Here is a 14,391-nt window from a genome sequence, read left to right on the forward strand (position 1 = left end):
TGACAACCAAATACCTTAGGTGTGCGAATGACCTCAATGCCCTAAAAATAGCGCCGATCTCCTAAATCCTTCATGTCAAACTTCCTTTTGAGAAGACTTTTTACATGCTCAATCTCTTCCAAGTTATCAACCCCAATAATAAGATCATCTACATAGATGGTGATGATCACAATATGCTTATCACTCTTGCGCACATACAAAGAGTGATCTGCATCTACCATATGAAAACTAATAGAGTGACAAGATACTTAGAAATCTTGTGATGCCATGCTCGTGGAGCTTGCTTCAGCCCATACAAGGCCTTACGAAGCTTACATACATACTCTGGGTGACCTGTATCCTCAAAACCAGGTTGGCTGATCCATATACACTTCTTCTTGCAAGTCACCCCATGAAAGAACACATTTTTTACATCCATATGATCTAAAAACCAGCCTTTAGTTGCAACCACCACAATCACAACTCTCACAGTTGCCATCTTTGCAAGCAGGCCAAATGCCTCCTCATCATAATCAATCTCATACGTCTGCACATATCCTTTGGCTACCAATGTAGCCTTGTACCTACATGTGATACTGTCAATGGCACCAAATCCCAAGTCTCATTTCCATACAATGCATCCATCTCCTCATTCGTAGCTTTCTCCCAATACGCATTTCCAGTAACCTCATCAAAACATGTGGGCTCTACAACCTACACAACTTTTGCCATATAAGCATAGTTGATGTGCCACATAACCATCGTAAGTCAACCTTTGCACAGGTTTTTTAACTCTTCGTCTCGAGATCTTTGTAATTTTGCATTCATGGCTTCCAAGCATTCTTTACACCAGCAGGTGTCCTCATTGCTAGAATCCCAAGCTCCTCATCAAGGCTCAGCTTCGAGCCACTAGACTCTCTATCAACAAAAGAATTACCTGTAGAAATATCAGGCATACCAAGGGGCTCAACCACTTTCTCTTTGTCTTTATGTGGTGTACCAATTCCAGGACTGGTATTATGATGCAACCCGCCATTCCATGGTCTATTAACAAAATCAATGCATGAGGACTCTCCTAGTCCACTCAATGACTGTGATCAGTTGCTAGCTTGCATTATGTGCAACCACATTTCCACTTACATCTTCTTCAGCAGCGTACCAGCTACTCATCTCATCAAATACAACATCCCTAGTTACTCTCAATTCATGTGTAGCAGGATCATAATATCTATATTCCTTTTGCTTAAGAGAATACCCAATAAACACACATTTTTTGCCTTTGGATCTAGCTTAGTACGCAACTCATCTGGCACATGCACATATGCAATAGATCCAAAAGCTTTCAAATGAGACAAATCAGGTTTATTGCCAATAAACTTGTCCTCTGGCGTTACATCATGTATGGATGTAGTAGGAGTCCTGTTTATGATATAAACTGCTATAGAAATAGCTTCATCCCGATAGCTATGCGGCATATTCTTCTCTGTCATCAATCATCGTGCTATCGCTGCAATGTGCCTGTTTTTTTGCTCAGCAACTCCATTTTGCTACGGAATGTAAATTGTCTTGAATGCCATTCTTCCGCAAGAAATCACAAAACTCATTGGATAAGTATTCTCCCCCTCCGCCGTCTGACCTTAGGCACTTCACATGCTTTCATGTGTGCTTTTCACCCATCACTCTCAAATTCTAAAAATGACTAAAAACTTTACTTTTCTCCTTCATTAAGTTCACCCACACTTTCCTCGTGTGGTCATCAATGAATGTTACATAGTACCTTCAACCACCCATAGATGTAGTTTTTGTAGGACCCCATACATCTGAATGCACCACATCTAGTACATTCTTGCTCAACATTTCTATCATGTGGAAACACATGCTTTGTCTACTTTCCAAATTGAAATGCTTCACGTACTTTCTACATACCATCTTTAATTAGGTAGCCCTATCACGATTTCTTTAGTCTGCATAGACTTCATTCTTTTCACATTTACATGCCCAATTCTCTTATGCCAAATGTTTGTATCTGCAACAACTCCTGATCCATTTGCAAACATTGTGGCACTCACTTTCAGGCATATTTACATTAAGTGTAAACATTCCGACCACTCTGTTGCCTTTTGTAGCCAACCTGCACTCTGCTTGCACTTATATTTAAAGTCTTCTACATAACAACCATAAGGGTTAAACCGAACCTGCAAACCTTGCTCAATCATCTGGTCAATAAAAACTAGATTCTTTGTAATTTTCAAAACATGAAGTACATATGTAAGGCACTTCACCTAACCATCCTGCATAGATAATGGCACATCTCGAACATGGGTGCTTGGATGAGTAGTATCATCCCTTGTTTCAACAAAACCTGGATTTTCAGGATTTTTCATATCCTTAAACCACTCGCATGACTGGTCATGTGGTTCAAAGCACTTGAATCCACATACCATACATCATTATTGCATGCGGATACATCATTTTCTGACACAGCATTAAGCACATGTCGCATAACAAACAACCTTTCATTGTCCTCACTACTTCAGCTAGAGGACGCATAATTATTTTGCTGCACTTTTCCACTTCTCATGTCATTTTGCTTCTTATAGTAATCTTCCTGCACATGCCCAAATTTTCTACAGTAAAAACAGACTCGTGTATCATTTTGGTGCCTTTGCCAATTACCACACGACCTCTTTGACTCCCCCTGCCTCTAAACTAGCCTCTTCCACCTGTGTGTTATTGTTGTGAATCTTGGGACTGTTGCTGTGCTGACCATAATTCTGATTACATGTTCGACCATAGCACATTAGCCACCACGGCCTCTACCTCTACCTTGTCCTCTACTTGCACTTGTGTAGAAGGCCTGTTGCTTCCAACTGCCTTTGTTTTGTGAAGTCTAGTCATCACCCAAACTCTTTTCTTCAATGATCAACATTGACACCAAATCTGCAAAGTTGGGAATGTTCTCCCGAGTCTAAATAGACGTCTTGAATGCCTTGTATTGTGGCCCAAGACCACGTAGACATACTCATCATCAGTTAATTTCATCATTTGATATATTGTCTACAGCACAAACTCACCAAAATAGCACTCTTGTTTGACCTGCACAAACTGTTGTATTCTCTACTGTGGTACTATACTGCACCCAAACTGACACAACTAGTGACCTCAATTTGCATATATACACCCAATGGCAACTTTAAGACCACTTTGCAGTACGCATAGTGTCTGCACAACCAATTTTCCTTCCTGCAGTTCCAAAAATAGAAATATGTAGAGAATCAAAACTTACCCACCGCAGTGCATGCGCAAATGCTTGCGAACTGAAAAACGGAGGTCAAGACACGCCCGAAACACGTTTTTGACCTCAAATGTTTTTTCCAAAGGACAATTTAGTTGCCCTGTAGCTCCCCACCCACGAGACAACTCCTCAATTGGTGTTTGTTTGTCAATGCCAGAGCTCTCGACAAGGCTATAGTAGCCAACACAAAAGGGGAAGAGTAGACGAAGCTCTTACCCTCGTACCGCTTCCTGTGCTTCTCTTGCTTGCCACACTGAGCTCCTTAGCATGAACCATGATCTAATACCATGAAAAGATGCAGGGGAGAAGGGAGCTTGAGCTCTTGCAAGCACACACAAACCCTAGAAGAGAACACACAACGTGAGAGGCTGAAAAACTATTCTTCTTCTTCTTCAACAAAAGAGATCTACAAAAGAGATAAAGTGACTAACACACATACTCGAGTATATACAAGTGGTCCCACACATACACACAAACCCTAGAAGAGAACACACAACGTGAGAGGCTGAAAAACTATTCTTCAACAAAAGAGATCTACAAAAGAGATAAAGTGACTAACACACATACTAGAGTATATACAAGTGGTCCATAATGTAAACACGTTAAAATGGGTAGATGTGGACTAGTCGGTGTAGTCCAGCTGTAGAATCTCTGGCGAAGATATGTCGGTGCCATCTACCAAACCCGCCAGTGATGTAAATGTCAAACGGTCACACAGGTGCCTCATGAGTGTCAGCTCATGTTGAGCTTGACATCTCAACACCTCGGGCTTCTCCTGACTCACCAACTTCTTCTAGACCCATACAAGTGAATCCAATGAACCCACCTAGGGCTACTCCGGCGGACCCACCTCACCTGAGAGGAGTCAACCTCAGAATGGGACTCTGCATTCTAGCATGTCCGACGTCCTTGGCCCCAAGTCAGCCCATGATCCCCTAATCAATTCCATATCTAGGACATGCTGCATCACTATCAAGCTACCTTTCCATGTGATGTCCTCTTGGCTATACTCATTAGCCTCATGCTTGATATTTTTGGAGAGTGGTACACTATCTATTGGGGGCTGATGCTCCTCTCATATTCCATGTTCTTGGTATTCCATGGTGAGATTCCATGGATAGTTTTGTATCACCCTAGTGAGATAGCTTTGTTTTATTCACGTTTTATTTCTATTTTATTTTTCATTCCATGATGAGATATGCCATGGACATTATTGTATCACTTTGGTCTCATAGGCCCATTGGGTCTTTAGTAGTAGACGCGTAATATATCTTTCTTTTTTTCTGTCTCTCTGTCTCCGTCTCTTTCTCTCTCTCTACTCCATGATGGAATAATTCGAGCCTCCATAGCTATCGGCTACCTAACCCTAACCTAGAGGCGCTACAATAATCGTGAAACATGATTTTTTCTCTCTCTACATCCTTTGATTTCTTCGCACCGATAGAAACACAACTATACCTCCCTACTTCTTCTTGTAGACCCTATGATGGGAAGAGCTAATTAATATTTATGATGCATTATTCAATATGATGTGATCCATGGTGTTAGGTGGATCTCAAGAGGAAAGGGGATGAATCAATTCATAAAAATAATGCCTGCACTTCTCTCATTTCGGAAACAAAAAAATGAGATATTGTACACACAAGGGGTGACACTTCAAGGTCAATTTCTAATTCACTTTTTGGTTGATGTATTGATGATAGAAGTAGATTATTTAAACTTAAAATTTCAAAAAGAATTTGTAGATATTACAACAATTGGAATGTAGTCATTAATTTGTTGAAATGGGAAGTGTATTTGCTACTGATTCAAAACATCTTAACGATTTTTTGAAGACATCCCAAGGTGGGCTATTAGAATGGAAAGACAAGGAAGGCTTGATAATCACACATATACTTAGGTATAAAAGTCTTCCAGATAGTACTCAAGTATGAAAGTCTTCCCCATAGTACTTAACAAAAGGAGACATGAGAGAATGTATTGCCTTGGCAAAGGAGTTTATTCAAAAGGAGACATGAGAGAATGTACTCAAGTATGAAAGTCTTCCCCATAGTACTTAACAAAAGGAGACATGAGAGAATGTATTGCCTTGGCAAAGGAATTTATTCAAAAAATTGTGTCATTTTTGATGAAATGTTTATTGATTGTAGTTTGTTTAATGCAACAAAGGTCTTCTCATCCAAAAATTATCCAAACAATAAAGCACATCGACCAAGTTTTGCAAGCTAATTTTTTGATCGATTATGTGATAGATTTGATGGTCGATGCACATAAAGAGCTACACAAAGGAGAAATTACACACTTTGCACCTACATTAGTTGAGCCTTACTTACCCCATAAAGGGTATATTTGACTCTTGGATCCAATGTAGTAGGTGAGATAAAATGGAGACATATGTTTTTCGAAATGTTAAAGCTATGGCAAATTGTTCTTATCATACATGCTAGGTGAAATAAAGTATTCATGAATTTCTTGGTGTGAAATAAAATTTTATCTTATGTTCACATGTTCACATGTCTAAGCATGTCTAAGTTTTATCCAATGTTCACATTGCGATATATATGTACTAGAAGGATAGGAGAAAAAAAACCTTGCAAATGAAGGATAAGGTTGAAATGTGCCCTTATACCTTGAAGGATAATATGGGTGCCAAATTTTGTATGGCAATTAATTAATTTGTTGAGGTGGTATAACCTTAGGAGATGGGACGTAAAAAAAAATTGAATTCTCAAGTTTTTTCTAGAATCTTCCGGGAACTGCCTCATCGCGGGTATAAAAGGTGGTCGGGCTGTTTTTTTTCTTCAAGGTGAAAGCTCGCGTGAGAGAGAGACGTTGCGTAGAGAGAGATGACGATGCACTGAAAGACAATGTTTTTTTTAATTCTATATGCTAAGGTTATTTAATAACATAGTAACCTAGGGTTATTAATTAATTAATATAAGCCCAGCCGGAACATGGGACTGAGGATTTTAAAAAAAATCATTAAAAAGGTTTGAAAAGGGACTGAGGATGTGAAAAGGGACTGAGGATGTGGACTCCCATTTTTTTTTTTGGGAAAAATCTTCTTTATTTAGTTGTTGGGTGAAATTTAAAGTACTTCTCAAGGCGAGAAGTAGGCACAAAGGTATCGGTGAAAAACGTGTACGCAAAGGGGGCTTTCGCCTTCTTGAAGGTAGGCCCGGCCCTGAAAGTGGGTACTCTCCCTTTCCCACTTGATCACACACAGGGTTGGTTAATATTATTCGTACACAATATATATATATTGGGCTGCGCGTGCTTTCCCATTGCGCTTATAATCATTTCCTACATATCATTTTCTGATAGTGGAGCAGCAGCTAGAGTATGGATTTCGCTGTTGATTAATGTTGGTGGGAATGTACCCCACCTTATATCGATTAATGCCTCTATGCTTTGTCATGCACTTTGTCATGATGACGATACAACTTACAAGCCATGAAGTGTTCCTTAGGACTTTGATCTAATATTGCCCATTAACGTCCTTATCTCAGGAGCAGATCACATAGCTTACAACAAACACAAATACCTAAACTTCAAGCGGAGTAGACCAGTTAACCATTTTATAGTCTTCCAATTAAATCTTCATAAACAATCCACATATAAAGTCAATTCAAATCTGCCAATGAAGATGCAGCCTAGATAAGGTGTTGAAATCCCATGCAAGAGGTGTTGGGTTCAAAACTTTCAACCTGTTTTGACGGCGGTGACATAGAAGCACACACGTACACGAGCAAAGCACACACGTACACGAGCATTCTTTTACGTACACGAGCATAAAAGAATGCACACGAGAACAAAAGAACCCAAAAAAGTCAATTAAAATCTTCATTGAAAAATCAACTAGGCATGAATAACAAATCTACTTTTCTCTTGTCATAAAGGCAATGACGAGTAGAATATTGAGGGGGAAGCATTGCTAAGCATAATTGTGTGAAGCAACATTGGGGAGTTTGGTAACATTGATCCCTACTTCTACCAAAAAATTTTGTTACATGCCATTATCTTTCTCAATCTTTTTGCTTAAGATCGGCTGTCGAATCTCTCTCTCTCTCGATGTGTGTGTATATATATATATATATATTGTTGGTGTAGTAGTTGATGCATCAACATGCTCGTCTTATGGATTCTATGTGATGTGTTGGCTTGGTTCAAGCCCCATTTTCTTTGTTGCTATCATATGGATTACACACCATCCTCTCATGGCTTGGCTATTATAACATTCAACGATTCCTCTACTCTATATCCTTGCTTGTAGTAGTGGAATCTCTCCTTATCTTTGGCTATATGACATTGAAAGATTTCTCATGTCCACTTGACTTTGTAGATGTTAGTGAAATCTCATCCTTATGTTTGTATATATTTATATATGGTAGTGGGGTTTGGTTGAGGGTAGAGTTCATCATTAGGTGAGGATTGATAATAAAACAAGTGATTAGGCAACATCAAAAATTCTCTTTGTGGAAGTCAAATCGGGTGCCATAGGTGTTGGAATATTTGTCGTTGTATTCTTGGGTGAGGGACCGTAGGTCATTGGCCAGCATGGGAGCTCCACAATAGAAGACACCTGCGGAAGGCAAAAAGTCAAATATTGTAAGCATGAAAAAAAAAAAAGCACAAGAAGCGTACTGGTAGGTAGAGTGCCAGATTTCTCGATCTATAGCGTGACATATATTTGTGAATTGTTGAGAAAAACTGCGAAGACGCGTAGACTCTGTGCGCAACTTTACCGATTCGTTCCCCCTTGTGGTTGGTAGCCATCTTCGAGAACACCTTTCTCCAGTTTGGCCTACCTAAGTGAGTGCGTACCTGTGAGAGAAAGCACCCACCAACCTTTTAGGGCATAAGATACGATACCCTTGATGATTAATCTTTTGCAGCCACTTTCGTTCAAAAGATTAATCTTTTGAACGATACCCTTGATGACTAATCTTTTGCAGCCACTTTACCCAATCGTTCAAAAGATTTTCCTCACATAAGTGCTATGCAAACCTTTACATGACGCACTATCCTATGCATGGAAAAAAAAATTGAGCATATTATATTACCCTTGTCCCTGAGAGAATGTCTACTCCATTCTTGGCTTGATTTAAAGCTTGTAGCATGGTTATCAGCGCAGAGCGAGCGTCACCCTCCTCGTAAACGCTGGTGAGATAATTGTGTAGCTCAATGACACCCTGATCACGTAATAATAGTACATATTTAATAATTTAGTAACAAGAAATGTGTTTTAAACGGAAAAACAAGCTCACCACTTTTTTTTTTTAAATTTATAAGAGCTTAGAAATGTACCTTTTGGTCGCACTCGGCTACTTCGTTCATGATTCCTTTGAACCAATCGAAAGAGCCTTGCTCTCTCGTGACCCAATAAAAATAAGCACTAGTGGATCCGTTAGACTCTTTTCTCCTCCTCCTACCCTCCTCTGAGGGATTGGATCCCTACATCGGTTACCAAATGTTATACCACTCATGACCATAGATACTTGATATGAAGCTCGAATTTTCATTTTTAGGTATGACCATGGCTAGAGTTGTATACAAATATTAATTCATTATATATATATATAATTATTGTTTAAAAAAAAGTCTTAACTTCAAAACAAAAAGTAAAGCAACTAGCTAATCTTTGTGTGAGGGTCCAGAATTTCCATTAGTTCATAAAGCATCTTGTCATGCAACTCCATGGTATCCAACCCAGGTCCTCATTGGAACCAGACAGTTCTACCAACTCGTTTAGGTAAGCATAACTAGTTAATCTTATAGAAATTATGGTTTACCAACGGATATATTATAATAAATACTTGCACAACTAGCTAATCTTATAGAAATTATGGTTTACCAACGGATATATTATAATAAATACTTTGCGCTAATCGACATAGTAGTACAATGGTTGACCAATGCAGTATCACATGGGAAAAGGTGCTACTGGTGATAACAACTCCGTCTACGATATAAAAATAGTTGTCGTACAACGAAAATGGTTGTGTGATGGTAACTATGCATGCTTCTTCAGGTCACTTTTAAAAAAAGTGTTTTTGTCAACAAGTCCCTTTTGAAAAAAAAAAAGTTTCACTTATCAACCAGTTTTGCAACTAAAATGTTCAAAATCTCCGTTGTTATTTTCAGCCGGAATTCCCAGGTGTTTTCTCAATCATGTACATGAAAAATACAATTTTTTTTCTAACAACATGATGCTACACTACAACGGAAAAACGCTTTAGCTCTACACCAAATTGATAATGTAATTACAATAAGCGCCTTTACAATGATGAACGTTGGATCTACCTTACACCACCATTAAATCTACCTTACACCACCATTAAGAGTCAAAGATTGATTGAATTTTAGGTAATTCTGATGTCCTTAAGGTTGATTGCATTTTAGGTCATTCATGATGTACTACTGCAACGAGAAGTAGAAGTAATATTATGAGTAGCACTAGTGGTGGGCATAGGTTGAGTCTTGACCAAGGGAGAATATTGAATGGAGAATGATCAAAGCTACTATCAAGACATTCATCAACATTGAAAGCTATCAAATTGAAAATGAAAGTAGTAATCATCATTAACGATACAGAATACACAAAGCCAAGGGAAAGGGCGCAAACTTCAAAGGCAAAGGTTAGGTACTCTGAAAAGAAAATAATTATCATCAACAGCATAACATCCACAAAGCCAAAGCTATTAATTCTTACCTGCTGTTCTCCAAGCCTTAGGTTGTGGAGCATGTCCTTAAGGATGCTGATGAAAGGGGTGGCGCCAATGCCCAGGCCGACAAGCAGCATCACGTCGTATTTCTTGTAGTCTTGGGCGGGGGCACCATAAGGGCCATCCAGCAGAATTCGGGGCATGTTCTTCTCCCCTGATCCCACCACGCAGTCTCTCCTCAACAGCCCGCTCTTCCCACCAACCGGGGGCTCACATACCTGCCAACCAACCATACACACTACTCAGTTTTTCCTTGTTTTCACGCGTTTTTCTCCTTACCGACTCCAAATGATCCAAAGCACCATGTTTCAAGCAAGCGATTTTCTCCCAGCCATAATGTCGATCAACCTTCGTAGTCTTGTCATGACCGGAACACGTTGAAAATTACGCCACCTAACCCTCCAATAATGTCTCTTCTTTTATTAATTATCATGCAGCATTGCACTCTCAGGCTTTTTTCCTTGTGTTTGAAACTAGACAGAGAGGGAGCTTTACCGACCTCTGAGAATACTCTCTTTAGCTCTTGCGTCCAGTCTCCCGACGTGCGAATATGCACGCTCACGTAGTCGTCCGCCGGTGCCGACGTGATCGAGAAAGGGTGCCTAAATAAACAAACCATTAATTGTCACCTTTCCGATTCTTTTTAAATATTGAAATTAGAATAAATAAAATCCATTGGTATGAGTCTATGACATATAACTACCATTCGAAGGGAGAAATCTCGGGACACTTCAAGAAGATGTACTGGCCGCTCTTGTACTTGAAGCCTTGCGGTTTACTCATGTGTAGTGTAAGCACGTTGCCAGGATATACAGCGACCTGTGCATTAGACATGCATGCGTTTAATTAAGGGTGTGCCTTTTACTAATCTAAACATCCGCCCATGCATTACGATAGATTATTCTTCTGATGAAGTTGCATAAACAATTCAGGGTAAGCTATGTATATTATGCATTAATTAGGATTTAGTCCACCCAAATTATGTACACGAGCATAAACTAATTACGGTGGGCTGTGAATGCACTAATTAGGTTTTAATGGTCCAACCTTATTAGTGCATACACTAGCGTGCACTAGTTTATGTATCCACTAGCATGCACTCTTATTATGCCTTAACTAGGCTATGTGTTTCCATTACCTTCTGTATCTTCACCCCTTCATGACCAGACCTAAAGAGCCGCAGAAGTCGTTCCCCGAGATATATCAAGATTGGCACGGAGAGGTACATCCAGGTCTGCAGAACAAGTTTAACCACCGGAGAATGCTGCATGAGCCTCCAAAACACAAACAAACCCAAGGACAGACTCGAATATAGAAACATCATTAACGCTTCATCATGGAGTATGAATATAGAACCAGGGACGACGGCATCATGTTACATGTACATATACTACACTTACGAAATCACTAATTAGAAGGAAATAATGGTTCTTAAAAATAGGGAATGAAAATAAACTCTTGGCACTATGGAAGGCATTGAAAATATCAGACGAATTATTTTACCGTTTTCTGGTACCAGTTATGGGTGAGGAAGAGGCAGATTCCGTGCACAAACAGGCAAACGTAGACAATGAAGAACAAGTGATGGGAAAACCAGAAAGCATTGAATCCTGCCATCCTGTGAAATGGCTTGGGGAGCTTCACCAAGCTTCTCCTGAACCAGCGTGTAGCCAACGTGAACGCTATTATCATCAAAACCACCATGATAACCCCTGTTACACCCTCCGCACTCCGCACAAAAAACACATAAGTGGGCCTCTGGTTGTTGAAGTCGCCCTCGATCAGGCTGAACTCGTGCTCTGGCGCGTTGATGATTCTTGGGAAGTCGCATGTTAAATGAACCCCAGCATGCGTTATAACCCCCAATGCAACACCCACGGCTATAATCTGTGCAGATTGAACCCAAATTAAACGATTAATGCAGCGAAGTGATATAATGGCCGTATATTAGAGAGATTAACTTTTTAAATTATCAGAGCAGCTACCTTAACCTATGGGTGAAGATAAGCAGTTCATGCAATGTGGTATACCCTAAAATCCAGCTTAATTTCATCGTAACAAATATTAGTAAATAAAACTCTAGGCGCTCATGGCTTGCCTTGTGGAAATTGAGATTATCGTCGAAGGGAATAATGGTGCCCAATTTGGTGTTCCTTAGCCATGTTATGGTGTTTCTACAAACAGGGAGCAGAATGAGAGCCATGTTGAGCTTCAAGGTCTCTGCCGCTCCTTTCGCAGTGCACACACAGTAGCCCATGACTTCGAAGTCGCCCACCCTCCGCTTGTACTGGATGAACTTCCAAGTGAAAAGCGCGGCCATCACTACCACCCACAGAGAAAGTATCCACACCCTCTTCCAGTTTTCGAGTAGATAATTGCGTGTCCTGCGTGCGCACCTTGCAATGAGGTTCCTCCTGGGCGGCGGGACCAAATTCTGGCTCAAAGCTTGGCTGTAGTTCAGGCTCTGGCTCTTGTTCATGTAGGCCTGTCCGACTGGGCCTTGTAGAAACAAAGTCTCTAATTGCCAAATCTGATCACACAAACCAAGCGTGCGAATAGCGACAAGAGGTATAAGGCGTAAATCTATCTTCAATCTGGTAAGCAAAACCATTATTGAAGATAATACAATTTCATCTACATGCTACATGTCCTGGGCATGAATTTCCTTACCTCGATGTATCCGAGATGATCCGGATCCAGCTCTTCCATGATCAGGGCAGCATATTCCTCTGCTTGCTCCTTCAACTTGGAGAGTCTATTTGCAGATGCGCTGAGCCTGATAAGCTGCGGATCGGACCACTATAAGCTTATTAATTGTTTTTAAATATATATTATCGAGGTGGAATAAGGCAGGTCTTAATTATAAGCACAGTGTACCTCCTTAACCTCGTCTTCGGTTATGCGACCATCTGCATTTCGATCCACCCTGTTGCAATTATACAGAAAAAGTGCCCCTGATTAGCTCTACACTGGAGTCTCACCTTGTGTAAATCTTTGAAAAAATTGCTTACATTTCAAAGAAAAGTTGTAGCCGGTTATCGAAGCTTTGATCCGTGAGCTCCAGCCAGTAGTCACGAAGCTCATCTCGTGTGATGCTTTGCATTTGCTGACCTCTTTTGCGCGCAAGGGCATCAAAGAGCTCTCCAGCAAACTCCTTGGATTCTTTCATTCCTGATCAGCCAAATCAACCTAAGCTATGTTAGGCTAATTATTCTAAAATAACTCTCCATAAGGCGATCGTATGTAATGCATTTTTCTTCTTTTTTTAAGACCATAGCGTGCACATCCTACCGATACATGGCCCGAAATCAGAACGACCCAAAAGACCCTCGGGAGATGCAAGCTGGTAGAAGCGCGTCTCCACGGCTGTCCACAATGACTCCGGGTTTGCATTGCCGGTGGCTTCCGTTATAAAACGGAGCCTCTTGAGAGCTTGTTGGGCGGCCGATTTGGTCCTGTCTAGCTTTCGGCGAGGTATAGACACATGGATGTCAGATGGCCCTGCCGGCGGCATGTTGTTTGGATCTGTATTGTGATCAGCTGCTGCGAGTCGCGTAGCCGCGGCGGCATTATTGAGAGAGAAGCGTTTCAGCTCGTTTTTGAGCTCGTGAGAGTAAGCCTTAAGCTCTTGTGAGAAGGCCTTGATGCGGGCGGAGGCATTGTGGCCAAGGGAGCGTCCTTTAAGCGAGTTTGCTTTCTGCTCCCAAGCCTGTGCGAGGAGCCTCGACTCCGGGTCTTCGTGTGTGGGGGTGACGCTACGCACGCGGATGGCGTCGTCGTGCACATCGAGCGTCACCTCCACATACTCTTGATCTTCATCGTCATCATCACCGGCATCATTTCCTAGAGCATGCTGGGTTTGGTTGAAGCGAGCGCTGTCGCTTAGCACCTCTTGATCCGAGTAGAAACTCCTCGCAGAATCTACTCTTCTTGACGAGCCAAATCGAGCAGAGCCAGTCCTCATAGCGCCTACTGATTAAATACGTGGCAGAAATTCTTAAAGGAGGCTCCCAAGAACACACCCGCCGGATGAGAGAGAGAGAGAGAGAGAGAGAGAGGGGGGAGAGGAGGAGGGACAGGAAGTGGCTCGGCTACGCTGGCTTTGCTTCTCCGGAGGAAGGGAATTTGAGCATGCACAACGCTTGGAGCCAGCAAAGAATCAGAATGGTCAAGAATAGCGTATGCATGGTTAAAAGGAAATTTCCGCCTTTTATTGCCAACCTCAGCTACTTAAGCTGATGCATGCTACCCGAATGGAAATAGCGGTTGTGGATCCCATTAGTCTCCACGTCGGCTGACTACCCTGTCGTTAGCACGGTAAAAACCACCTTTTTCTTTGACTCTCTCGAACCTTATATATATTTCGCAGGATGGTGGCAGAGGCGAGTACCG

General features: G+C 41.1%; 1 protein-coding gene across 1 annotated transcript; it reads right to left on the reverse strand.

Moving 5' to 3' along the window:
* Positions 1–7,091: 7,091 nt before the first annotated feature.
* On the reverse strand, positions 7,092–14,185 carry LOC147616191 (respiratory burst oxidase homolog protein B-like). The gene is made up of 14 exons (XM_086778839.1): positions 13,291–14,185; positions 13,011–13,170; positions 12,877–12,925; positions 12,670–12,783; positions 12,098–12,529; positions 11,503–11,886; positions 11,138–11,233; positions 10,703–10,818; positions 10,499–10,601; positions 9,987–10,217; positions 8,582–8,728; positions 8,338–8,466; positions 8,020–8,098; positions 7,092–7,856 (listed from the first exon to the last, which is right to left on the reverse strand). Exons 1-14 carry the CDS (start codon positions 13,961–13,963, stop codon positions 7,735–7,737), a joined length of 2,835 nt encoding a protein of 944 aa, XP_086634965.1. The 5' UTR covers positions 13,964–14,185; the 3' UTR covers positions 7,092–7,734.
* Between the last annotated feature and the right edge of the window lie 206 nt (positions 14,186–14,391).

Source organism: Cibotium barometz, chromosome 39 (assembly GCF_041138505.1).
Source record: "Cibotium barometz isolate CiBa-2024 chromosome 39, ASM4113850v1, whole genome shotgun sequence".
NCBI classification, from domain to species: domain Eukaryota; kingdom Viridiplantae; phylum Streptophyta; class Polypodiopsida; order Cyatheales; family Cibotiaceae; genus Cibotium; species Cibotium barometz.